Here is a 27871-nt window from a genome sequence, read left to right as displayed (position 1 = left end):
CACCAGCCATTGTGAATCAACCTGTTCCAATCCACATGGCTCTATTCTGCTTGACTTCTGTTTCTGTGTCACACTGGGGTGTGACAGAATTTTGGAAACTATATGATTTCGCTAGTTTTGAAATTGTTTGAATATACATTTCTGTCAAGATTGGCTGAGAAGTAGCAGTTCGTTTGTGGAGGGAGATGTACCAGAGTCCAAATCTGCTAGGCAGACATATAATTTGACCTGGAAAACCCTTCCTATGACTCCCAGATATGCAAAAGCTGGTTGTAGTAATTCATTAGCAATGGGAAGGCACTCTGCACATTCTCAGAACTATTTACTTCTCATGTTCTGAGAAGGAACTCTGCATTAAAAAGATTACTGATTACTAGTGATTGTTTTATTTACCACATTTCTGCCTATATTTCATTTCATTTTCATAATGTCTATATGGTGGGTTTTTTTTTTAAAGCAATGATAAATTGTTCAGAATTTATAGATAAGACTTGTAATTTATCTAACATCACCTGTAAATCCTAAACCCAATCAAGCAATTTTACTTGGTGTTGGAGTTTATCCACCAGCTATCTTTACCTGTCTGGGCTTTACCCTTTTTTTCTTCCATCCTCCTCAAACATCCCCCATGTCGCTTTTTAACAAAGTTATGGGTAAAATAATGTACCCAGATTCCTTGGCACTGGAAAACAACAACAAGTGAATGTAAGAGCAATCCATATGTCTGGTCAACCTGAGGAGAGAAAACATTGTAAAAAGGCTGTAATCCAAGGCATCTCACTCACAGCCAATCAGACAACATCTCGCCTTGCACACACCCACCTAGTTGGCAGGTGCATTAAAAGAAAAGGGGTGGTTCTTGCACTCCAGAACAGCAACAAGCTGCTGCAGAGTTGAATCTCCCCCCCCCTTCCATGCGTGCTTCTGGTTTTCATCTTTTTGGGACTCACCAGTCATGCTTTTCTGGCACAGCCAACCTGATCATTACTGGCCAAGCCCGGGAGAACTCTACCCTTGCTCCGGCAACAATTTGATAAGGTGAGAGGTCTTCTTTTATCTGCCTTCTCCTTCCCACCCATGCCACCAGCCAGAGACCTGGGAGGTGAAAAGATTGTACAGAAGCTTAGAATTATTCAGGAAGGGATGCGTAGAAAAGCTACAGTTGTTTAGGTGGTTACGTAAAGACAGTAGTGCATGCGCTGGTAACTTCGAGTCTTGACCTCTGCAATGTGCTCTACATAGGGCAACGATTGTGTAGGGTGACCCTATGGAAAGGAGGACTGGGCTCCTGTATCTTTAACAGTTGTATTGAAAAGGGAATTTCAGCAGGTGTCATTTGTATATATGGGGTACCTGGTGAAATTCCCTCTTCATCACAAAAGTTAAAGTTGCAGGAGCCCTGCCCTCTTTTAAATCTGGTCACTCTAGTATAGCTCCTGCAGCTTTAACTGTTTATTTATTTATTTATTAATTAATTACATTTTTATACCGCCCAATAGCCAAGCTCTCTGTTGTGATCAACTGTTGTGATGAAAAGGGAATTTCAACTGTTTCTCCATATATACAAGTGACACCTGCTGCATTTCCCTTTTCTACGCAACTGTTAAAGATACAGGAGCCCGGTCCTCCTTTTCATAGGGTCACCCTACCTTTGTGCCTAGTCCAGAAACTTCAACTAGTGCAAAATATGGCAGCCATGTTGGTCACCAGTGCACCTAGGGGTGACCATATTACACCAACTTTAAAATCACTTCACCGGCTTCCAATTAGTTTATGGGCAAAGTATGAAGTGTTGGTTATTACCTTTAAAGCCCTACATGGTTTGGGTCCAGGCTACCTGTGGGATCGTCTTCTCCCATATAGTCTGCCCCACATACTCGGGTCCTCTGGGAAGGGTTCAGTCAGCCACAACTAGGCTGACAGCCATTACCCAGAGGACCATTTCTTCTGCCGCCCCATTCAGACTGTGGAATGGCCTGCCAGAGGAGACTCGTCAGCTTAATAAAGCTCTCTCTGTGTTTAAGACATCTGTAAAGACTAGTCTCTTCTGGCAGGCCTACCCAGATGAATTTTAAGATGTTGTGATTGTTATTTCAATATTGTATTGGTTTTATATGCTTTTTAAACTAATTTTATGTATTATAATTTATTTATTGTTGTTCCCCGCCTCGATCCAGAGGGGGAGGCGGGTAATAAATAAATAAATAAATATTATTATTACCGATGCCTCTTAGAATATAAAAACTGCCTTGACCAAAGTTCATCTAGTCCAGCATTGTAGTTCTCACAAGAGCAGCCCAGTGGATGTCTCTGAAAGCTCATGAGCAGTGTGGGTGGCCTAGCATTGTCGTTGGTCTCCCTTTCCCCTCACCAGCATCGGGTAGTTAGAGGTACCCTGCTTTTGCGCCTTTTGCCATCTTGGCAAACTACTCCGTCACCTCAGCAGCACATCCACCACTACCACTACCCAACTCTCCCCTCTCCATCTCATCTATATACCTGGGCGTGCCTTGTGCAATTATTATTATTATTATTATTATTATTATTATTATTATTATTTATTTATTTATATAGCACCATCAATTGTGCAAGCCCTGAGCAAGACAATAGAGCCTGCTGAGGTCCACGTTTGCAGCCACACGCCACAACTGTCAGGTGAAATGGTGCCATTTCAAGAGACTCAGGCCATAGCTAGACCTAAGGTTTATCCGTGGATCGTCCAGGGGTCCAACCTGTTCATCTAGGTGACACACAGGGGATCCAGTGCTCAGGCAGGGGCGAACCCTGGATGATCCCAGGATAAACCTTAGGTCTAGCTGTGGCCTATGATCAGGGGTGCAGCATCCAGAACATTTCCGTGAAGTACGTTAGGTAGAAAGACGATGACTGGCCCCCACTGAACCATATGGCTAAACAGAGGGGGTCTTGTATGAATATATGCAGAGCTGTTATCATACCATGTGAATCAGGCCTGTACATAGCTACTCACCTGGCAGTCTGGCTAAAATGCCACTAGGAGAAGAGGCAAGGAAGCTTCCATACCCTGGAAGAAAGTTGGATCCCCTCCTCCCACCCCCAGCACAGTTAATCTGCCACTAATGACTAACACAGGTACATAGTGGCAGGTGGGCTCATGTGTAGTCTAGTAACCTTTGCATACTTTTTGAAAAGTGATTGTGAATAATGTCAGCATGGAACAGAACGTGAAAAACAGGTACTTTAAAATGAAACGTGGGCTCTAGCCTGTGCAGACTTAACATTCAAATGCTGGACATCAGAGAGGCACGAAACAAAGGACTGCCTTACGTCTTATTGCTTTCCACACAAGGAAGCACAAGCACATGGATGGAGAAATTAGCAGCTAATTGACACCTATTCAGCCAGCCATAAGTCAGATAACTACAGCATCCCATCATGTGTTGTCCTGGGACTGCAGAGCTGGAGGGCAGCAGGTTCTGGCCTCTTCCACCAGCAGCACCTCTGCTCCCCAGGAAGAATGTCAGGGCACGAGGGAGACCCACCTGGCCTTCTCCATCAGCTAGAGAAAGGACTGCTGCTCCCACGCTTGCTTCCCTCTTCCCTCCACATATCCCCTTTCACGGTTGTCTATCAGAAAGTGAGCTTGTGGGCCAGGTCTGTATTATCTTTCAGTATCTGGACAGTGCTTAGAAAATGGATATACACTTTAAGGGTATAACAACAACATTTAGACCCCACATGAATGTGCAGCAAGTCATCACAAGTACATGTGTGCAATCAGCACAGGTTGATATTTTTAGTTGCATGTTGTTTCCTTTGTGTAAATGCTATCCATGCAGGAATTTTCCACCTTGTGAGTGAGACAAGTGTTTGGTTGTGAACACTGCCTGAGTCTCCCATGTCCATACCTTCTCTTGCTATCTGCAGGGAGCCCCTGGCATTGCCCTTCCTGAAACAGGAGGAACAGAACAGCATCTCAACATCAGCTGAACAGCACTGTCCATCTTTCCAGTATGTTCTGTGTGCGGTTACCTCTCCGGCTGTCAAACAGCATGAGGAGACCCTTACCTATCTTAACCAAGGTAAGGTCTGTGGTGGATTACCTGAAAGATGGATCTATCCCTTCCTAGTTGGCGCCCCCTGGTGGTGGAACATAGGGTATGTTCGCTAGATCACTAAGCAGCAGGTGCTTTACCCCATCTATAGGACAATGGGATTTCTCCTCACTAAATATAAACACGGTTTTTCGTTGATTCGAATGTAGGTAAAGAGCATCACACTGCAGCAGCAACACCGATTTATGACCTGATTTTTTTTGTAGTACAGTTATACAATGTAGAATGCATATACAATGATACGAAGCTACGGAGTAGAGACAAAAGAAGCTATAAATTTTATATGCGGAGCTCCGCAGATTCATATCACAAACAAACTGGGAGCAGGGAGGAGGGGAAGGAACGAGGCAGCAGAGGAGAATGTGAGAGGGGGACTGAACGCATCTCCTTTCTCTGGCTGCCCATTTCCCCCTCTTTGTTTTAAGAAGCTTTTTGCATTCAGGACTCCTTCTAAAGTTGATCTACCATCCAAGTCAGGGGAGCACATAAGGATGTCATTTGGGGCTAAGAATTCAACCATGGCATAAGCAAAGTGTTTGAACGCCCTCTGCAGAATCAGAGATTTCAAACTCAAAACGGTGTGAAGGAACGAGGCAGCTGATAGGTGGGAAAGCAGCCAATCATGTTGTCCTGCTCTCAAAGCTCCACCCACATGTCAAAACCCGATTTAACTCCCCCGACGTCACAGAACCATAATGCAGTGCAAACTCGGACATGATCTAAAAGTCACAGTAAATCGTGAATGTGACTATGCTATCATATTAAAAACCCAGCGCTACAGTGAATGGACGGCTACGTCATGTGTCCTGAAATGCGAATATGCACATTTAGGTCAGGGTAAACAAGCAGTATAGACAAGCCCTAAGATGGTAAAAGAATGTAAGAACTTTTTTTTATTTTTTTTACTTTGGCTGGTTTTTTCAGATGCTGCTGCTAGCCATGTGCTGGAGTTTTAGAAAGGTTGCACATATACAAAGAAGGACAATGGGTTTTATCTGTGTAAAGTTCCTAATGTATGAAAGGCACTATACTAGAACTGAACTGGAGTTTAAAATTCAATACATTTTCCAATTTTGATTTCAGTGTCAAAACTTGATCTAGAAATTTGACTTTTGAATCTCAGAGTTAAAATTTGGCAGTTGCTCATTCTGATGTTTTCACCTATTCAACAGGGACATTAACTGATTGGCTGAATGAATGAATGAATCAAGCTAACATAAAACTATTATATAAAAAAAATACTATCAGATACTGTCACATACCAAAACAAACAAACAAACAAACAAAAAAACCTATAAGCTGTTCACATGTCAAATGTTGATGCTCTATATTAAGTAATCACCAAATATCAACTCATTCAGAAAGTAGTTGAAGAATAGGTACCATCAAAACATGCCGAGAGAACTTTGGGTGGGGGCAGGGGGCAAATTCATTTTCACTTGATAACATATAAATATTAAAATGCTGTGATGACACTAAATATCACAATATTATAGCCATTTTAATTTTAGGGAAATCAAAATAAACAATTGGTCTGCTCTATTAACCCAATTCATTTTAACATTAATTATTTTTTCTCGAATAAAGAAAAAGATGGGGAAAAGGCTGAAATTCTGTGGACACTTACTTAGGAATGTCCCATTGAACTCCGTGGACATTACTTCTGAGTAAACATGCAGATCATTTGTCCATTTCCCAACATCCACTTATTAATATTCATGTTATTAATCAATCGTTTTATAGACGTTTACTCCTTCCCTGCCCTTTCAGACAGCCTGTAGATCATATATCTCCTCAGAAGCAAGTCAATGGGGCTTACTCCCAGATAGGCGGGTATAGAACTGCAACCTGAGGAGATTCAGATGCAGCTATTTAAGGAATGAAGAAAAAGCACTGCCCTTCTTTAGGTGTTTATTTACCCCCCCCCCCCCGTCTGATCTTGCTATGTTTATTCATTATCAGATCACCAGTATCTGATGAAGTGGACAAAAACTTATGCCAGAATAAATTGGTTAGTCTTGGAGGTGGCACAAGTCTCTTTGTTGCTTTTGCTGCCAAAGGCTTCACACAGCCTCCCCCTCTGGAAAATACTCATCACCGCTGCTTCTGGTTAGGAAAGGCTCATGCTCACACTGGCTGGCTCTGGTATTCATCAGCGCTCTGCGTAATGCTGTGACACACCCACAATTCCCTCCGACATTGCTGGGACCTTTTAGCCTCGCTTTGTTTCACACATGCACACGCACGCACGCACACGCTCCCTGTAAAAGTGAGCTCTGGCCACAGTGGATTTGTCAGTCCTTAAACTGTCACAGGCTTTCCTGTAGTTCTTGCTGTGACAGACTTAATATGTCCTCTGGAAGAAAGGATAGGACTTTGACTACCTTTGATTGGATTTTAGTATGGTTATTTCTTTGCAAATGGGCATCTTTAACATATTTCTGCCTACCCTGAGCATTACAGAGGATAGGTCAAATGCCTTGCAAAATCCCCGGTTTAAACATGCTCATTAACCATTTGCTGCAAACAGGTTAGTGGCTTGTCCATGGCTTAGCATGTGGTGTGAACAAGTCCACTGGAATATTTCTAGGCAGGGAGGAGCAACCTTGTTTGCAGAGGGTTTCTGAGACCAGGACAAGGGCTGCATAGGGCCCTAGGGCTGCAGGTTGCCCATCCCTGCTCCAAGATGATCCTGCAGGTGGAGGTGGAGGTGGTGGAGGCGGAGGTGGCGGCGGCAGCAGCAGCGGCGGCGGCGATGGAGATCGCCCAGATCTGCAATGGTTGTATTGAAGAGGGAATTTCAGCATCAGAAAATATTTCCATCTCTGAGAGACAAATAGTAGTGGGATTTATTTCTGAGTAAACATGCTTTGTTTATTTATTCATTTATTACATCTCTATACTGCCCCAAAGCTAAAGCTTTCTAAACGGTTCAGAATGTTTTAAAGGTATTTGGTTTATTTTAAAAGTATTTCAGCGTTTAGCTCTTGGATCATGGTTAACTCTAGTGGTCATTTGTATATTATTTCATTCAAAGGTGGGGACAACGACTCCCCCCATCACTCTAAATTCTAGTTGTGCAAGGGTGTCACGTGCAGGATGTGGTCCAGATTGGTTTTTGACAGGCCATTGCAAATGCTCAAAAGATGCTTTGAGACAAGAGGCGTGCGTGTCTGTGCACCTCCATGTGAGTGATTTGGATTTTTACTCACCAATCTCGTTCCTGACAGTCTGCTCTTTTCCAGGGCAGTCCTATGAGGTCCGGATGCTGTGCAACCCCAAGGTGGGCGAGTTTGCTGAGGGGCGCAAGCTGCTGAAGGTGAGGGATGGGAAGGGAGAATGGACCGGCATGTTTAAAAATCTGGGATACAAGTGGTGCTTCATCTCACACTGTGTAATCCACCTATGGAACTCATTTACACAGGATGTGGCAAAGGTATTTTTAAAGGGTTCCACTGTTTAGATGGACAATAGGTAGGGTGATCCTATGAAAAGGAGGACCGGGCTCCTGTATCTTTAACAGTTGTATTGAAAAGGGAATTTCAGCAGGTCTCATTTGTATATATGGAGAACCTGGTGAAATTCCCTCTTCATCACAACAGTTGAAGCTGCAGGTGCCCTGCCCTCTTTTAAACCTGGTCACAGTATAGCTGCAGTATAGCTCCTGCAGCTTTAACTGTTGTGATGAAGAGATAATTTCACCAGGTGTGACATGCATACAAATAACACCGGCTGAAATTCCCTTTTCTATGCAACTGTTAAAAAGATACAGGAGTCCTGTCCTCCTTTTCATATGGTCACCCTACAATAGGTGCGGCCACTTGTCAGAACAGCCAGATGTACAATCTCTTTGCTCAGAGAAAATAACACTTCAACTCACAGATGTTGACTGTTACCAGAACAAGGACATTCCCATCACACTTTGATTGTGGATTCTCCCTGAGAGGAATCTTCTTTGTTATTCAGGTTAAAAGCTAACCAGGGTGATACAGTGATTTGGCCCAGCTAGCCCAGTTCTGTGTTTTCATAGCACAACCCCAAAAGCCCCAAAGTTAAGGAGTCGGATACTACTACTACTACTACTAGACTTCATGTTTATATTGTGCTTTCAGTGTTCATACATGATCACAGTAATGCTTTCAACAGCCCTGTAACATCCTCATACCACAGTTTGATGTGTGTATGATAATAGTGATAACAGCTTGCTCTTTCAATCCCTAATTAGCATAAAGATTATGCCTATCATGACAGCCCCAATATTAGTGGCCCAAAAAGAAGAAGCTGGTAGCCTCTATCAGTAACAACTTTCCCAGAGCGTGGGAAGGAGTAGAATTCCGAGCCTTGATATCAGCCAGAGGCACTGGATTGGACCTCTAGTGTCACTTGACTTCCCAAGATCAGGAGTATTATGAGCTGTTCTGAAGCATGTCACAGTTGGAATTCTCTACAGTTTCTTCCTCACTACCAGCAGCTCTGTACATGAGAGTCAGTGCCTGATCTGCTGTGTTCCTGGTTCGAATCCTGCAGCACCACCCCAGCACATCCCAACATTCCACTCTTTGTAGTTACTGTATATTTCTATTTATCCAGTGGGCAGCAGTGGCTGGTGTAGTGGGAACTACTGGTTGTCATTGAGGGGCAATGGTGAAGGGCAATTACATCTTTGCAGCATTTCACATATATTGTCTTAGCAGTCTTGACCACGTGCCCTTGAAGGTAGGCCAATACAATTATCCTGACTGAGGTGCCCCTGCCTCTACTCTCATCTTCCAGTTCCTCCTCCATTGCCTCATAAAAGCGGCTGGCAGTTCCCCCACTAGCAAACTACTTAACTAGCCATTCCTTGCTTTCCCTTTGACTTCGCTTTCTCCTGCCAGCTCTTTGCAAGTGTCTGTCATTGACCAGGAAGTCCCTGGTTGTGTTTTGTTTCTGGTGGTTTTTTTAAAGCTCCCCCTTATTCCACTGGGAAATAGAACTGAAGCGGTGCAAGCGTGGGAGTTCAGGCATCTCATGGATTTACTAGAACAAATGTATTTAGAGTTTCTGTGTTTCTTACTAGAATGTTTTCAACATTCCTAATTACGAGATCATTTGGACCTGGGCAGTTTAGGAGAAAGCGACACAAAAGTTGCATTTGATTTAGCAATGGTGAGTTTGAGTTGCACTTCCTCAGTGGGAGGAGTGGGCCCAGGGAAATTTCGGATGCCTCTTTTTTCCCTTTCAGAGTGTGGTCAGGGTGGTATTCCATGACCGAAGACTGCAGTATACAGAACACCAGCAACTGGAAGGATGGAGGTGGAACCGGCCGGGTGACCGCATCCTGGATATTGGTAAGTAATTATATTTTTTTCAAGGGTGAGGGTCTGTGTGGATTCACCAACTTTGGGCACTGACATGGAGACTTAAGAGTGTTTTCTGGTATGCTCACTTTAAACCTTATAAACCTTGTTTCTTCTAAAAACTCTAATCTTCAAAAACATCAATAACGGGGAACGTGTTTTTCCAAGCAATTCCTAATTAGGAGTGCTTGGTTGAGAATCCACCCCCCCACACACACACACCCATTTCAGGTCCAGTAGAAATGAAGTATGCTGAGCCGGACCTAGGGAAGAGCTGTATGTTCTATCAGCAGGGAACTGTTTCTGTGGTTTTCCCATGCAGAGGGCCCAAGATATTTTTATACACTGAAACACCTCCACATCTTCCATGACATCTCAAGCCTTTGTGGAGAACACTTCTCTGATCATCTGCAAGCACCAGTTCCTCTTTTCCGCTTTTTCTGCCTCCATATTTTTCCAGTTCTGTGCTTAATTGGCAGAGGGGGTTCTAATTTTTATTTATTCACATATTGAACACTATCCAGGTATGTGGTATCTTACAGAGAGAGCTTCATAGGAAAATACAGGCAGCAACCTGCCCATAAGGAACTTACAATGTAAAAGAAAAAATGGAGAAAACAACACGTGTGGAAGAACATTGGCAAAATGTAGTTACGTTGACTCACAACTTGGCTATACTCAGGAACTCCCATCATCCCTGACCATCGGCCATACTGGCTGGGGTTGATAGAAGTTGGAGTCTAACAAAATCTAGAGGGCTGCAACTTCTCCACCCCTGGACTAAAGGATTATTAAGCCAAAGTCCCCATGACAAAGTTGGGTTTGGAGAGGGGATTTGAAGGATGGGGCGGGGGGAAGAAAAGCAGGGGGCAGCCAGCAACATGTACATGGTCAGGGAGGTAGTTCCATGCCTCCCCAAAAACTGATACTGTCTCAGTTATTGTTTCTGTTGCAAGGTTGCACTGAAAACCTGACACCCTCTCCCCCCCCGACTTATTACAGATATCCCCATGTCTGTTGGCATCCTTGAACCCCATATCCACCCTACCTTGCTCAATACCGTGGAATTCCTGTGGGACCCAACTAAGCGGACATCTGTTTTTGTCCAGGTAGGTGAGCAAAATGGGGCAACCTGCTGGCAGGGCGCTTGACTTCTGCCACGACCATCTCTTCCATTTGCTTGTATCCCCTCCACCTCTGTTTTGCTCCCTGCATATTTTCCAAGCAAAGTTGCCACCTTCTTTCTTCTCTGATTTTTTTTAAACGTGAACCGTTGAACCAAGGCCTTGTGCCTCTAGCAAGTGTATAACAAGAGGATTATAGTTGAACGCATCTAAACACAATAGTGCTAGGAGTATAAGTGGGACCTGCAATAAAATGCAGTGTGGAGTGTGCCTTGTTCAGGATTCCAGCCAATTCCACCATCACCACCCCGATTTCCAGCCCCCTCCCCACAACAGCCAGCCAGCCAGCCAGCCAGCCTTCCATGGCCGCTGAACATGCTCAGCGCTCTTTTGGGATCCTTCCAACACACACACTGAGCGGTTCCCCTCATCAATATTTTTTGTGCTTCTGCAATCCTCAGAGTTCCCCCATGGCTGCTGAGCTCCACCTCTTGTGCAGGGATGGTGCCATTTTGGCTACGTAAACAATAGTGCTCACACTGGAAAAAGAGAACCATTTCTCATTGTTTATTACTGGCCTTTATTACTGAGCAAAGTTGTCTTGGGAAGGCTCTGGATGTGATAGCACTTCATTGTTTCTGGAACTCACTACCACAAGATGTCATGATGGCCACCACACTGGACAATTTTAAAAGCGGATTACACCAATTCATGGGGGATCAGGCTATCAGTGGTTACCGGTCAGTGTGGCTCTATGCTTCCTCCAGGATCAGAGGCAGCGTGCTTCTGGGGAACAAGAGTGGGAGAGGGCGATCACACTCCTCTCCTTCCTGGAGGCATCTGGATGGCCACTGTGGGAACAGAATGCTGGACTAGATGGGCTTTTGGTCTGACCCAGCAGGGTCCTTCTTATGAGTTCTTGCCCCCACTCCCACTATTCCCAGTTGCTATGGCTTGCCTCTTTTCCACCTTCCTTTCCTGCAACAGGTCCACTGCATTAGCACTGAGTTCACACTACGCAAGAACGGTGGGGAGAAAGGTGTTCCATTTCGCATCCAGGTGGACACCTTCAGGTCCAACGAGAAGGATGAACATGTGGAACACTTGCACTCAGCCAGCTGCCTCATCAAAGTCTTCAAGGTAACACTGCCTTCCCTAGCAGGACCAGGTGGTCAATCCCAGCTCCCTCTCCACAAGCAGGCTTCTCCATGTAGAAGTCTTACTACGGTGTGCTGCAAGTACGATTGAGCAAAAGAGTACATGGTCTAGTTGACTCAAGCAAGTGAGTTAGGCTATATGCTGCTGCAGAAGGCACAACAAAAGCACAAGCTGGAAGTTGTTGTGGAGCACCTAATAAAGAGGGTGTGAATCTGAATAGTCTTTGGGAAGGGCCACGTGTCAGAGCAGGAGATAAAGGTCATTAAAAGCAGACAGCAAAGCCAGCCCTCCACCCGCAGGTCATGATAAATTCCCATGACGTACCACTTACCTGGGTGATGTGTTCACTTCCATGGACATCAATCATTCAACTCCTTTTTTCTATCACACACATGAGCTTCCTAGAGAGTGATCTATATCTTTCGTGGAAAATTGCTATTGGAAGGAAGCTGACAAGAAACATTATGGCTAAGTGTCCTTCTTATTTGTTGCAAAATGAGATGTGTGAACTGCAGAGAAATTGCACACATGGAAGGGAACGGAGGTTAGTCCGCCTCTTCACTTGATGGCTGCTGCAGCAGATGACTTCAACCATGTGTGAAAGGGTCATCCAATTTCAAACACCACAGACAGAACTTTTGTATCACACAAGGCTTTTCAGTGGGCCCAGTTCACACATTCAGTTGCCAGTTATCAGATGTACTGTAATCAAGTGTAGATAGATCAAATTAGCTGGCTTAATCAAAATATGAGGTTCTCACTGAGATAACCTAAATCTGTCTTCCTCACTCTTTGGTGACTTTCTGTGGTCATCTCCCAGAGGCTTAAGTTATATTCTGTGCACACTTACCAGGAAGGAAGGCACATTGAAGGAAGCCAAGTCCTATCTATAGATAAAGAGATAACTGCCAATCTGGATGGCTTTAAAAGGGAGCTGGATAAATTCCTGGAGGCAAAGGCTATCAATGGTCACTAGCCCTGATGATTATGTGCTAGCTCCAGTATTCGAGGCAATAAGCCTGTGTGCACCAGTTGCTGGGGAACATGGATGGGAGGGTGCTGTGGCACCATGTCCTGCTTGTTCATCCCTGGCCGATGGCTGGTTGGCCACTGTGTGAACAGAGTGCTGGACTAGATGGACCCTTGGTCTGATCCAGCATCAGGGCTCTTCTTATGTTCTTATGCACAGTAGATGTATTTGAAAATCTGATATATTGCAAGTGTGTATTTTTCAGCCAAAAGGAGCAGACCGGAAACAAAAAACAGACAGGGAAAAGATTGAAAAGCAGTCCCTTCAAGAACGTGAGAAATACCAGCCTTCGTATGAGAGCACAATGCTGACTGAGGTACAGGTGGTCTTTTTACAACTTCAACAGCCAGTCTGCTAAGGAGCCAAGTGTAACTTGAAAGCTTGCTTTCATTTTGGCAATACAGAATCCAGTATAGGACAGCTAAACAATTTTGGCAGCCTTTTCTAACCTGGTGCCTTCCGGATGGTTTGGAGCACAACTCCCAGCATCCTGACCATTGGCCACACTTGCTGGGGCTGATGGGACTTGAAGTCCAAAACATCAGAGGGTACCATGTTGGGGAAGTAACCACTATTGTTTATATCTTCCTTTATATCTGTTCCTAGGTTAGGGAAGGCTGTTTCAGGGAATGAAAAGGTTTAAAAAGTGCACAACGTTGTCTTAGTCCTAACCTTGTATATTCATAGACATGCTGTCTCTACAGATGGAGGTTCTATTTCAGTGCCTTTGACAAGGAGGACCTGTAACAAACTGTGTGAATGTGTGAAAGAGCTCATCAAAAAACCCTACCAGCCACTCTCTTTTTTGCATTTTTTCCTCCACACCATTGCAAATTAATTTTACTTTTAGATGCACTACTACTGATTTGGGATGATCTGGTGCAGGGTATGCAGGAATGGAAGAATTTATTTGAAATGATTTGAATGAGAAATTAATTGGCTGGCTTTGCCATCTGTGAAATGTAGATAAATCCTGGTAATTATTTCTAAATTTTCTGATACATCAATTAACATTTGCAAATTTTATGCAGATTTGCAGATTACACCTAGTCTCCTGTATTAAAGAGCAAATCACTTCCTGACAGAATTTTGATAGGTGTGTCTAAGGCACGAGAAGTTAGGAAATCACACTACAGTTCTTTTCTTAAGAAATAAAATTATTCTTAGGTGAAAACAAACATAAATCTGTCTCGGCAACTTTGGGATTAAAAAGATTATAGTTATATTTCTCTGCCCAAATTATTCAGCCATCTCTGGATGCTATTGTTCACACACTCTGCCTCTTCCAGGTGCAGGGGCCCCACAGAGGTGCCTTTCAATGCCCCCCTAAATCCTGGAGACCTCATTGCTCTGTTCTTTTCTTTTTCTTCAAAATCAGTTTGCACCATGAATAGGCAAATTCTTACTGTTCTCACTTGTTCTGCACTGTGCAAGGTACTGAAGCCCCAGACTGTGTCCACTGGAATGGAGATCCTTGTCAGAACCCTACTCTGGGTGTTTTAACAGCCATTGCCCAGAGCAGGTGCAGGGAACGCTGATCAAATTTGCAGATGACACAAAATTGGGTGGGATAGCTAATACCCTGGAACACAGGAAAAAAATTCAAAGTGATCTTGATAGGCTGGAGTGCTGGGTTGAAAACAACAGAATTTAATTTAATAGGGATGAATGCCAAGTTCTACATCTAGGAAATAGAAACCAAAGGCACAGTTACAAGATGGGGGATACTTGGCTCAGCGATACTACAAACGAGAAGGATCTTGGAATTGTTGTAGATCACAAGCTGAATATGAGCCAACAGTGCGATATGGCTGCAAGAAAGGCAAATGCTATTTTGGGCTGCATTAATAGAAGTATTGCTTCCAAATCGCGTGAGGTACTGGTTCCTTTCTCTTCGGCCCTGGTTAGGCCTCATCTTGAGTATTGCGTCCAATTCTGGGCTCCACAATTCAAGAAGGACGCAGACAAGCTGGAGCGTGTTCAGAGGAGGGCAACCAGGATGATCAGGGGTCTGGAAACAAAGCCCTATGAAGAGAGACTGAAAGAACTGGGCAGGTTTAGCCTGGAGAAGAGAAGATTGAGGGGAGACATGATAGCACTCTTCAAATACTTAAAAGGTTGTCACACAGAGGAGGGCCAGGATCTCTTCTCGATCCTCCCAGAGTGCAGGACACGGAATAACGGGCTCAAGTTAAAGGAAGCCAGATTCCAGCTGGACATCAGGAAAAACTTCCTGACTGTTAGAGCAGTACGACAATGGAATCAGTTACCTAGGGAGGTGGTGGGCTCTCCCACACTAGAGGCATTCAAGAGGCAGCTGGACAAGCATCTGTCAAGGATGCTTTAGGGTGGATTCCTGCATTGAGCAGGGGGTTGGACTCGATGGCCTTGTAGACCCCTTCCAACTCTGCTATTCTATGATTCTATGATTTCAAGCTTAGCTTCACATCTGTAAGGTATGAAGCTTGCCTTTTTTAAAAACAACAACACTAACTAACTAACCAACCAACCAACCAACCTGAAAGCATTCTATAATTGTACAGTGTAATGATGGACTATACATAGCCCTTCCATAAGACTTCTGCTCTTTCACGAAAGGGGTTATAGCCAAAGGAAAAGTCCTTGGGGATTAGTGAGTGTGATTTCTGTGGTCTAAAGCTTCTCCCCTTGGTTCTATTTCCTCCTACCCCTTTTTCCAGTGTGCCCCATGGCCAGAAGCTTCCAGCAACATCCACAGCCCTCCAGCCACTCCCAGCCTTGTCTCTCCGCACCCCTTCAAGCTTCAGACCCCTGAAAGGTAAGCTGGGAAAAGCAAGCATCTGCAATAGCACACAGATCCCCATTCCTTGAAACCCTGCCTTAACCTGCTTTCCCACTCTCCTTGGCAGGGTCTGCTCCTCACCCAGCTATCCCTTGGACAGCTCGTCAGAGAGCACAGCAGAGGTAAGAAAAGGTGCATGTGGGGCTGAGAGCCAGTGCAGTAGATTGGTTAGAGTATTGGACTGAGTCTTGGGAGATCTGGGTTCTAATCCCCACTCAGCCATGAAGCTCACTTGGTGACTTTGGGCCAATCACTGACTCTCACCCTAACCTATCTCACAGGGTGTTTCTGAGGATAAAATGAAGAAGAGGAGGAGGAGGAGGAGGATTATGTATGGCGCCTTGTGCTCCTTGCAAGAGGGGGAAAGGCAGGACATAAATGTAACAATAATTTTTTTTTTTTTTTTTAAAAAAAGGTGAGCAGCAACAGATCTGCTTTCTTGCAGGCCCATCACAAGAATAAAGATAAGAAATCCCATATGCATCTTCTAATATTTTGCATTTGTTAAGCTTCTATTTCAAAAGCAAAATGTTTTGGATGTTTCACATGGTGGTTTTCAAGTGTTGTTCTGAGGCAACTAATCAGACCTCCTGACCTCCCAGAAAGAGAGCCCCCATGGGAGGCAACAGCAGGCCTGGAAGGTGTTCTAGATCATGCTTTCAGTTTAAAGGAGCAAGCAGCAGTGAGGCCTGACGGGCCTGAAATGAGTGCGCAAAGTGCCCAGCAAACCTTGGCTGATGAGTTGATAGCAGAAATTATTATTATTAATTTTCATTTCTATACCGCTTAATAGCTGAAGCTCTGGGCGGTTCACAACGGGTTCACTGAAGACAGAAAGCCTGAAGTTCACTGCTCTAGCATAGGGATTTGCAAGCTACCAATAGCATAAGGCAAGGTGAGGAGTTTACCCGAAATTGCAGGGGTTTCCTGCCATTAAATGGAGCAATGTGGGAGACAGGCAGACCTGACCCACAGGGCACAACCTGCCCGGAAGTTTGCCTACTGGGACTGCCAAAAGTTGTATTCAGCTTGCATCTCCCCTTCACCTTACCAAACACAGTGTAATGGTGCCACCTAGTGACGAAATATGGTTTTGATGTCAGGCGCTAAAAGTAAAAAGGACGTCCATCCATGCTTATGAAAGTTCACCCCAAACAGATAACTGAGGGCAGCTCATTTAAGCCAGCAATTTTTTTTTTAATTGAAATGGCGCACTGAAGGCTGTTGCCTTGGCCAAGAGATCTACCTAATGGAGTTGAGGAGAGAACCTGAGGATTGCAGCTCCCACGGCCTTGTGTTCCCAGTACACCGCTGGCGACCTTGAACACCTCCGCTTGGGCTCTGAATTGATTACACGTGAAACAGAGCAGCAGAGCCTGAGGACTCTCCTTCTAAAATCCCTTCTCACAGCTTTCCCAGCAACAGCAAGAAAATGTAGGAGAATTCCAATACTTCGTTTTACTTTGTAGGGTTTGGTTTTTTTATATAAAAAATAAAATGTGAAATTCCAAAGATTCATGCAAACTAGGCAAGGATTGAGTGGATGGAGCAGAAGATAATCAGCCTCCGCCAGCCTGGTGCCCTCCAGATTTACTGGCCATATTGCTTGTAGTCCAAAACATTATTGAATAAGAAATGAAAAGCAGCTGGCCAAGACTCCCCCTTAAGACATTGTAATAATAATGAGAGTATTCTTGAGCATGTGCAGAGAGGTTTCTCTCACCAGTGCAGATATCCACAACCAGAGCATCTCCATCTGGGATTAAAGGGAATCCCAGCTGCTTTGGGAACCAACCTCTAGTAGTGTAAACTAGGAAGTCCTTGATCTAAATCTTATTTTTGCTGTGGAATATTTATTCATTTGTTTTAAACATTTATAGCTGTCTTAGAGGGTAAAACCCCTCTCAAGGCAGCTTCCAACAGTTAATATAAACTCAACTCACAATAATAAGAATGAACTTCCAAACATAATTAACCAATAATAAGAACTAGCATTTCTTTTTGAATTAGCTCAATGAAATACAACAAAACAAAACCAAGACATATTTAGATATTTGCAGCTAAAATCATTTCAGTTTAGTACCTATAAAACACATCTTAAGGAGAAGCCAGAGCAAACAAATGCATCCTTAGTAGGGCTATGGAAGGACTCCCCAACCCACTTCAGAGGCCGATTCAGAGCTTCTAAGTCTGCCCTGATCCACCTCAGTCTGCTTCAGACCCGGCCTAACTCACTTCAAACTCTGGATCCAGAGCAAGATTTGGACAACCGAAGCAGGCCAGATGGTGCAGCATCCCAGGAGCTTTTGTATTCCTGAGGCCTTTAACCATCTGAAAACACTGTTGGATGACACTGAGCAGATGCAATGGTAGTGGAGAAGTAAGATTTCTTTGCTACCATCACTACTACAGAATAAGTTAGATTATCTGTTTTTGAGCATATGCGTTGAGAGTTTTCTGCTATTTGCATTCTAATAGTCAGCCCTGATGTTTCATTGCCTTCAGCTCCTCAGAGTACCAGGAAGCCCACATGCTTTATGATGGGGCTCGAGGATGTTTGTGATTGTACCCATAGCCTGGGTCATGCCTTCATTCCAAGCAAAGATTAGGGCCTCAGGCGGATCACCAGTTAAGCCTGTAGGAAAATCTCCAAGAGACCTTACAAGTCCATTTGGATTCATTAGTCTCTGGGGATGGGCCATCATAGAATAGTAGAGCTGTAAGGGGCCTATAAGGCCATCGAGTCCAACCCCCAGCTCAAACTCATTTCACTACCCCCCTGCAGAGGTTACAGGTAGCCTGAAGCTCAAACCTGATCAGGTAATGAACTGGCCAAGCCAACAGAGTCATTACTGGCTCCCACACTCACAGATTTCTCTCTAATTCAGAACAGAAAGCAGACCCAAAGTGTGTCATGCCATATGCCCAGATGTTATCTGAGACAGAATCATGGTTTATATGGTGGCTATGAAACCTTGAGCCTCTCCTGAGAAGGTAGCCTTGGCATGAATATTAAAGTCAACCAAGACCACTTGGGGTTGGCTAGGGAGGCTTCATGGCCAGGTGGTGGTGTGTCTAAATTCCCAGTGTCCTGTGGGTTGCAGCTGATGCTGCTTTCTCTATGTGTCTGTTTCTTCAGGTTCTGAGCCCAAGTGCTTCCATCTTGGAAACTCAACAGTGGCTGCATAAAAACAGGTTCTCCAACTACTCCCGGGTTTTTGCCAGCTATACAGGTGAGGCTTCTCTTCCATTGCAGGACTGTCCATACATTCACCAGAGGGTGTACCGCCTCCTTGCGATTTTGCAGTGTTTTTCTCTGGCCATCCAGATCAGACGTGGGAAAAGAAATGTATATTTTTTTAAGGCTTGGAAAATAATATTTTTCTTGGTCTGGCATTTTTTAAATTTTGACAAAAAAATAACACTCATGAATAGATTGCAGGGCAAGATAAAACATATTTGCATGGATGAATTTAAAGTGCAAGCTTCTTGGGGCAAAGACTTGTATATTTTTGGTTATGTAACTCTGCATAGCATGTTGCTATATTAATAATACAAAAAATGGGTTGTACCAGGCCCTAATACTTCAGAAATATGAAAAAATAAATTCCAACCATACTGGGGAGTGCGACTTTCTGATTCTAATGGATCAGAACAAAATAATCAGAATGGAAATTTGGCCAATTCTGTTTTGAACCCAAAGAATTAATTTTGCTGCTGTCCCAGGAAGACACTTCAGGGCAAATACTGGACAGAGATAGCTTTGCCAGTCGATTCATCACTCTGTTCTTCTTCCTCTAGGCATTGACTTGCTCAAGCTTTCACGCACTGATTTTGTACAGATTTGTGGAACGGCGGATGGAATCCGACTCTCGAATGCTCTAAAGGCCAGGTATGGAATTTGAAACCCAGGTAACAGGCTTATGGGTTACTTTAAAAACTCTCAGCTAAAATGCTACTTGGTGACGGACTCGAACTTGGGGGAGCTAGGGGTGGCGACGGCCAACAGAAAGCTCTGGGTGGGCTGGTCCATGACGTCACGAAGAGTCAGAAGCTTTTATCAGCTTACAGTTGATAAAAGGTATCAACATAATAAAAGACTACAATCTTATACACAAGTCTCTGGGAGTAAGAGCCATTGAGCTCAATGGTTCACTTCAAGGTAAACATACTTGTACTGTACACACACACAAAATTCTATAAAGAGAAAAGGAAACCAGAGTCAAAAAGGTTTTCATTGTGCATACTCAATTTTCTCATTGAAATCTATGGAATGTAAAAGTATTGAACCTTGGCTGGATCATGGTCATAGTTTGATGTAACTCAAAGGGTTGGATTGAGAATCTGCCTCCAGTGAGAGGAAGGTTCCTCTGCCGAACACCCGCCCCCACAGCTTACTGCACTCAGCAGGGTCTCCTGACTCTGTCCAGGATTTTCAGGGGGCTGGAGGGGCTGCCATGGAAAGGAGGGGGCAAAGAAGTCCACTTCCTCCAGTGTAGGTGATCCAGAGTAAATGGATTCAACACAGAGCCTTTATTTTAGGCAGGACAATAGTTACCACCAGTTCCGCTGGCTGGTGGGACTAAGGATGGGGCAGAGATGATGCTCCAGCGGCAGAGAGGATAAGGGAGGGGCATGTCCACCCTGGAAGTCCTGTTACACCAGCAGAAAGCTCTGCAAATGTCAACCTGTCGCTGGCAGTACTCCCACTTGGGGTTGGCCCTGAAATGGTGTGATCTGGGGGCAGGATGGAGGTGGCTTTGCATCCATGGCATCCAAAGCCCTTCTGATTTCCTGAGCACTGCAGGATCAAGTGCCTCCGGTATACCATCCTTTTTTAAAGAAACAAAACAAAAAATAAATTTGCCGCTGAGCACTGGGAAGAAAGGCAAGCTAGATTAGCTTGGCCTGGTCTGTGTGAGCTGTCAGGACTTTGGAAGTGCTGGAGGGGGATCTGCTACTTCATAGTTGTGGTGGGCAGGCACCGCAGTTTAGCGTGATGTGCAAACCTGATGCAGGGTGGGTTGTTGCCATGGTTAACAAACCACCCAGAACCCCAAAATAGCCCACAGGTTGTAGGTGCTTTGTTAACCATGGCAACAACCCACCCTGACCAAGTTCAGATGTCACAACAAACTGCAGTGGCAAGGGTAATTATGCTAGCCCCACAGCTGCCCCAGGGCCCTGTTGCTGCTCAGGCCTTGCCTGGCTACTATTTGCATAACAGGAAGCACACAGTTGCTTTAAGTCAGTAGTTTGGTTTCAGTAGCAGGTGAGTGGCAAACACGTTCTGGGGCTCAGCTCTGGTGCATCCCAGCTCAGATTGTGGCCTGCTTCTTCCTCTGCCTATCCCTGCAATCTTACTACTGCCATTCATGTAATAGCACTTGTTTTTATAGGGTTGATCCTGGCTCCTCTACTGAGGCAAACAACTCCTTTACCCGTGGCTCTCTCTTTCCTTGACCTAGTATTTTTATTTTATTTATTTATTGCATTTTTATACCACCCAATAGCCGAAGATCAATATAACTCATAGATCAAGAGTTACTTCAAACTCCCCTTCCTCCTCAATGTGCATAGGGGTGCAAATGGCCCCAGAATATCAAACAAAAATAGTGATGAGTTATATGCAGTCACTGACCTATATGTGAAGTTGTTACTGGTTTAAGCTCTCCCACGAACTTCAATTCCTTCAGCAAACAACCTGCAACTCCCATTTTGAATGCCAGGGGCTCAGTTTGTCGGTTCCTCTCAAAGCCTGGGCCAGGCAACCGTTGGGGGGGGAAGCGCTCTACGACGGCCAGTGCCCAAGGTTCCATTGTGTCACACAGTGTGGCCAAGAAACCAAGTGTTGGGGATTGGGGTGCAGGGTGATGCATCCTCACGGCACTGTCTCTTCGCCATCTCCTGCTTCAACCAGGCTTTGACAATAATCCAAAAGGAAGAGGTGTGGAATGAAGGCAGGCAATTGGGGTGGGGGGGGTGGGGAGGCAAGTCCTGTCATCCCAACTACAATTTTCACCCTTCCTCTCATTCAGATAGAACCCCCAGTTAAAAATATGGTCTTGAAGAAGTGAAAATTTGGAACTTCCCCTTTATAAATTAACTGAGTGAGACCACTAATGGAGGAAATTACATTATTTATGTAGTGCCATTAATATACCTGGCATTTTAATGAGTAATTTTGTGAGTAGAACAAGTTGCTGCCCCCAAAGAGCTTCCAATCTAAGTGGTTTTGAGCAGTAATTTCCCCTGTGCCCTCCACCAGAATGGATAATTCAGGAAATAAGTATTGTGGCTTTCTCCCCCCTCCCCCTCTAACTCACATGCTGAATGTAAAGGATATAAACTACCTTTGTATTCAAAGCAAGGCCAGATGGCTGCAGTTTCATGTATCTTATCCATAACCTTTTCATGCAGCCTAATACAGCTCCTTCCCATCCTGCCATAAAGGTCAGCCTATACTTAATTTTATTAAAACATTTATATCCCGCCATATATCACAAGGATCTCTACTTTGAGGAGAACTCTGCTAAATCTTTCTACAAAGAACCCTGAGCCTGGCCTTCCAGCCTGGTTAGAGGTTTTGATTAGTGCTGTGCTAGCCTCAGGCTTCAACCTCAGAAATCCAAAGCATGCAGGCCATTTTATGCTGGATCTGCACGCGATCTCACAGGGAAGCCAGTGATCACGCCAAGGAGGAGGCAATCAATGGTGGCAGCAAAGAGGAGGCAATAATGGCGGTGAGGCCCTGGTATGTTCAGCCCTCCCATGCACTGGATGCTGGGAGTTGTAAGCTGCATGGGGGCCTACCAGCACAGGCCTGTGAAAGAAAATGGTGGATACGTCATAAAGCTTTTAAAACCTGATTTTGTTCTGACTTTATACTGTTAGTTTTACCCTACCCAGTGCCTGTTTACCCTACCCTGTGCCTGTTTGCATTCTCTTCCCCTCCTTATTGTTTTATTATGATTTTATTAGAATGTAAGCCTATGCGGCAGGGTCTTGCTATTTACTGTTTTACTCTGTACAGCACCATGCACATTGATGGTGCTATATAAATAAATAAATAAATAAAATGGTGGATCCACCATAAAATGGCCTCTGTGCTTCGGACTTCTGAGTCCGAGGCTTGCACAGCCCTAGTTTTGATGCCTGCCAACACTTCTCCATCAGCCAGACTGTCCCACAACTGAGTTTTAATCTCTGGTTGGGTTCAGACGACACAATAAGTAACAGGGTAGTGGTGGTAAAGGGTCAACCATCCATTGTGGTGCTTATTGTGTCATCTGAGGGGGTGGGGCGGAACAAGCAACTTAGTGCGCTAATTTCTGGAATTAAGCAATGGAGAAAAACAATGGGCTACTCCATTGCTTATCTGGAGACCTGTTGGTTATGATGTCGTATGGCAGGCTCCATTGCTGATTTTGTGTTGTGTGTGTTATTTCAGAAGGACATAGAGTTCTCCGGCAGGAGTGGCCTAAAGTGCCCTGGCCGCTCTACAGCTGGCAGAACTTGCAATGCCTGATGGGATAACCCTGGGAGGAGGGAGGGTAGAGCCATGGCCAGCTGGATGACAGGAGTTTCAGCCATGCAATGGGCGGGGGCGAGTGGGGAGTACTGGCGAAATAACGTAGTGAGTGGTCTATTCCCCCCTCTGTTGCTGAAAGTGTTGTCCGAACTCAGCTTCTCTCTCTCTCTCTCTCTCTCTCTCTCACACACACACACACACACACCTTGATACCCCTATTATTACAGCTATGCCTTACATAGGCCAGATCTATACTTTGTGTCAAATCATTATGAATGTGGAATAAAAAGCAGGGAATAACACAACGGAAGCAGTATATGGACTGTGGATTGTGGCCCAACAGTTATCAATGCACTTCAATACCGCTATAAGCAGCAGTGTATCACTAGCCTTTGTGAGTTCATGGCTGATGGGAGATTTGACTGGGATTTTTTTCATTGGATCCTTAGCCACTGCACAGCTTGGTATGCCACAGAACTTGACCTGGCTTCCCTCCCTTTTCCCAGGTGTGTGCACCCTCGTCTCATCCTTTATGTGACCAAGGAACTGGAAACAAGTGGGAATGATGCCCCCCTCAGCCCAGCATCTGGTAAGTCAAACTTAATCCATCCCATTGATCCCTGAGGTCCAGCTGGTTCCATCTATGCAGGCAGTAAAAACATGGAAATATTTTTATTCTAGAAGGCATTTAAATTATGGATACTGCCAATTTTTACCTTGTTCCAGTCCATTTTAAACGCTGATGTGTAATTTGAGTATTTTATTTAATATTTAATCTTGTATGGTGTTTATTTTAACAAGAGCTACTTAGAAAATTGATTTCGAGAGTGGGTTATAAATAAAGTTGAAATGAAAAACAAACGAACACCAATATAGCAAAGCATTGAAATACAGGCTAAAAGAATCTTCCCACACACCCAGTGATGGGAACATTTGGATGTATGCATTAAGCATGAATGTTCTTTTTTTTAAAAATGAACGTATTTCAATACCACTTTTGTGAGCAATTTTATTTTTTTTCTAATACCAAAAGCAATATATCAGGAGTTGTATTTGGAAGAACTGACTGCCACTGAACTTACCAATAAACTAGCAGAACTGCTCAGCCTCCCAGTCAATCAGATCCAGCAGGTTTCCAGACAGGGGCCTACAGGAATCCACATCCTTGTCAGTGATCAGGTATGGAAGAACCTTATTTTGGAAATGGAGAACCTGGGCTCATGATTTCAGATCACTGAGATATGGAATCATAGAGCAAGAAAGCAGGATTGTCTCTCCATCAGATCAACCCACACCATCCAAACTACACTGTGCCCAGGCTGATGCACCACAAGAGGTGCTTACCAGTGAATGGGTTGGTTTGTACAATCACCATGGATTAAACAAGCCACAGTCGCTTGTTTAAGTTGCAACATGTGATGGGCACCATTTGCCTAATCACCTGCCCAGGCCGGCTAGTTGTGTTGTCAAGACATAGGCAGTGTGGCTTGTTTGAGGTAGAAACAATCCTCAAATAAACCAACAACAGGCTATGGGTTGTTTTTCCCTCCCACAAGCCATGATGCTGCCTGGGTTCAGACATGGCAAGTTGTGCCTGGGCAGTTAACTAGGCAAATGGTGCCTGGTATGTGCTGCAGCTTTAAAAAGACACCATGGCTTGTTTAACTCACAGTGATTGTGCGGACGAGTTCATTAGCATCAGATGTCTTAAGCAAGTGAGGCATCCAATTCCCAGTGTAGAAGATGTGTGTACGTGTGAGTGTCAAACACAGAGTCAGTATAATGCCACAGTGCATTCTCAAGTGTTCAACAAGCTTTGCTAATCTGAAGACCACGCTTGCCCTTATTCCTGCTTTCTGCCTCGCCAGGGACACATCTTCTGCTTAATGCTGGAGACAGGTCTGAGTGACTCCGAGATTTTCTATTTTTCAACATGGGCAGAATGGCCCCCATTGTTTCTTTATCCCAGCAGTCCTTGGTGCAACCTGAAAGCGGTTTTGCATCTAGCAGAAGCACCCTTTAGAAATTATTTTTTACACGTTCAAGGAACGCATGGAACAGGGCCCTACTCCAACATCACTGTTCCCCACCAGCTCCGCCCCTGAAAACTATGCGCATACAGCCAGAAATGCTTAGAATCCTCCATGAAATCAGGAACCTCAGTTGAACGAGCACAGATTGCTCTCAATAGGCAAAGGGCAGAGCTGACAGGATGTTGGAGCACGACTAGCACCTGTGCCCTGCACCCCCTACACACATTCAACAAATTACTTCTGTAAGGGGTTATTGTGTAATCTAGCCTTTCCCAATCTGGTGCCTGCCAGACGTTTTGCATTACAACTCCCATCAGCCCCAGCTAGCACAGGCAACGATCAGGGATTAGAAGGGTTGTCCAAAACATCTTGAAGGCACCAGGTTGGGGAAGTCTGGTCTAATCTAATTAATGCCTCCTGCACTCCAAGTTAACTGTTAAAAAAACCCTGCACACCTGGGCTTCATGTTCACCATGTCCAGCTTTTTCTGCCCCATTCTGCCTCGGGAGATCTCAAGAATACTAGAGATCTCAAATGCTTGCTCATGACTTTGTGACATTTTAGTTGGCTCACAAAATCCTACTTTTGCTTTTGGATTTTTTTCCTAGTGGACCACCATAGCTATGGATGATTTTTATTGGTTCTCAGTAACCCTTTTCTCAGTCCTGTAATTGCTGTGGCTGAGAAGTGCCTTACCTAAAGTCGCTCTTGTCAGCTCATGGCACAGGCAAGATTTGAATCAAGACTACCTAGTTCACAGCTCACACATTTAGACACTGTGCTATACCAGCTCTCTAAAGACACTGGCTATTCAGAAAATGCACTTTGCATAAACTCAGAAGCGGTCTTTTTCTGAAAACCCTGGTATTGAAAGCAAGTTCTGGGGCAAACCAAACTAAAACATTCATGAAGCTTTCCCCCCCAAATGAACACCAGCACCAGCCATCTCCCTCTCTCTGTATGTGCACCTGTTATACCCACAGTGCAATTGGGGTTTAAGCCTGCCCACCATTTCTTCTGACTCATCATTATCAAATTGCCACTGTCATTGAGGTCTCCGTGGATTTTTTAAAAACCAACCAACCAACCAACCTGTCAGCTCCCAGTTGACTTAAAAGCAAACCAACCACCACCAGTAACGTTTGAGTCTGGCTGAAATCTAATCTTATGTTGTTCTGTCCTGCTGTGTCACAGATGGTCAGAAATCTTCCAGATGAATCATGCTTTGTAGCAGCTGTAACAAAAGGTAGGTAAGCTTCCCTGTAACATTTGCAGTCTTGTGGCGCCTAAAATACTAACAGATGTATTGTGGCATGAGCTTGCATGGACTGCAGCCTACTTGCAGATGCTTGAAGTGTTCGCCTCAGTTGGCAAAGTATGAATCTATTTTGGGTTAGGGCCAGAGCGGCCGTTCCACAAATGGAAAGGGTTCAATGTACAGAAGGACAGAGATCCAGCAGAGGTCCAACTATGGGAGATTGTGAGAGATTAGTTTTGTGGATTCCCCCTTCAGCCCCTAGGTCACCTCCCACACTGTTCTGAAGGGTCCCCAGCCTTTCAGAGCACCTTTTCAGGGGGCACGGAAGAAGGGGAATCAGCAAAAAATGCTCTTCTTTCCTCCAGTGGCAAATGTCTAAACATGAGTTTTGCTCGTGGGAAATTCTGGATCCAACCCTATGCATGTGTATATGGGGCAGAGTGGGTGGGGATATAAACTGGAATGTTTTAAAGGGTCACTTTCCATCATGGAACTCAAGGGGAGTGGGTTCATCATAGAATGCTCTTATAGTCTCTCATCCAAGCATGGACCAATCTCAGGGCTGCTTAGCTTTAGGAAGGGTACCGCATCATGGCCCCTAACTAGCTGCTGCATCATGTGTGCGCGTGCATAGGCCTGCCAACTTAGTATAGCTCTCTGCACATCTGAAAAATTGGGTTCTAGTGCACAAACCCAAAGTTATGGTGGCACAAAGAAGAGCCACCATAAATGTTAAGTCTTTAAGATGCCAGAAAACTCAATTCTTTTTTCTGCAGCGGACTAAAGATGGCTTCCCCTCTAGAATTTGTCATCCTGTAAAATGAGTTTTTGAAGTCAAAAGTAGAATCTTGTACATATAGAGGTAGACAGGGGAGACCTAAACGGAGCAGCCCTTTTGAAGATCTTTCTGGCCTAACAAGGGCAGAAAAATATACTATATACCCAGTTACGGTTACAGCTTTAAAATACAGGTCATTGTAGTCCAATTAATATTGGAGCACAGGGTGGTATTTACCTTAAAAGCCCAGCTTCTAACATGGAATCATTTGGGTGACCTTTGTCAGCCCTCACCACACTCATCTCACTTTAGTCAATTCTGCAATCTGCACATTAACTATCTAAAATGGCGGCAAACAGTTTCACTGGAAGAATACTGGGACAGGAGCAGAAAATTTGCGTACCTTGGTATTGTTTGGTTCTTGCAAAAAGGGCCCACAAAATCTCAGAGCCTAGCCAAAGAGCCCACTTTGAAATGATCACCTTGGCGAAAACACCTGGTAAATTAGAGAAACAGGGCTGAGTGACACAGGGATGGCACTAGTCAATACAGAAAGGTTCCCCCATTCACATGTATGAATAACACTTGAAAAAGTGACTTGTTTGTCTTCTGTTGTGTGTTGTTACAGCGCAGAACACAGAAGGCTATCACTTAGTTCTAAAATAAACTTGGACCTTCTAGAAGATGTACTGCTGGCCTGCAAAA

General features: G+C 44.5%; 1 protein-coding gene across 1 annotated transcript; it reads left to right on the top strand.

Moving 5' to 3' along the window:
- The first annotated feature begins 955 nt into the window (after window positions 1-955).
- On the top strand, window positions 956-27871 carry LOC134406065 (transcription factor CP2-like protein 1). The gene is made up of 15 exons (XM_063137314.1): window positions 956-1038; window positions 3907-4061; window positions 7340-7413; window positions 9319-9424; window positions 10436-10542; window positions 11545-11697; window positions 12951-13061; window positions 15445-15542; window positions 15634-15688; window positions 18706-18799; window positions 19368-19458; window positions 23604-23686; window positions 24131-24276; window positions 26325-26376; window positions 27795-27871. The coding sequence occupies exons 1-15, from the start codon at window positions 956-958 to the stop codon at window positions 27830-27832; spliced, it is 1446 nt and encodes a 481-aa protein (XP_062993384.1). The 3' UTR covers window positions 27833-27871.

Source organism: Elgaria multicarinata, chromosome 11 (assembly GCF_023053635.1).
Source record: "Elgaria multicarinata webbii isolate HBS135686 ecotype San Diego chromosome 11, rElgMul1.1.pri, whole genome shotgun sequence".
In the NCBI taxonomy this organism is placed as follows: domain Eukaryota; kingdom Metazoa; phylum Chordata; class Lepidosauria; order Squamata; family Anguidae; genus Elgaria; species Elgaria multicarinata.
Note: the sequence above shows the minus strand (reverse complement) of the source record. Positions and strands in the feature narration are given on the sequence as shown.

What these genes read in the sequence shown, in the direction of transcription:
- LOC134406065 (XM_063137314.1), top strand. Translation starts at nt 956, where the DNA reads ATGCTTTTCTGGCACAGCCAACCTGATCATTACTGGCCAAGCCCGGGA. An exon ending in GCCTCATCAAAGTCTTCAAG is followed by an intron (nt 11,698 to 12,950) that starts GTAACACTGCCT and finishes TGTATTTTTCAG; the next exon opens with CCAAAAGGAGCAGACCGGAA. An exon ending in CCCCCTCAGCCCAGCATCTG is followed by an intron (nt 23,687 to 24,130) that starts GTAAGTCAAACT and finishes TAATACCAAAAG; the next exon opens with CAATATATCAGGAGTTGTAT.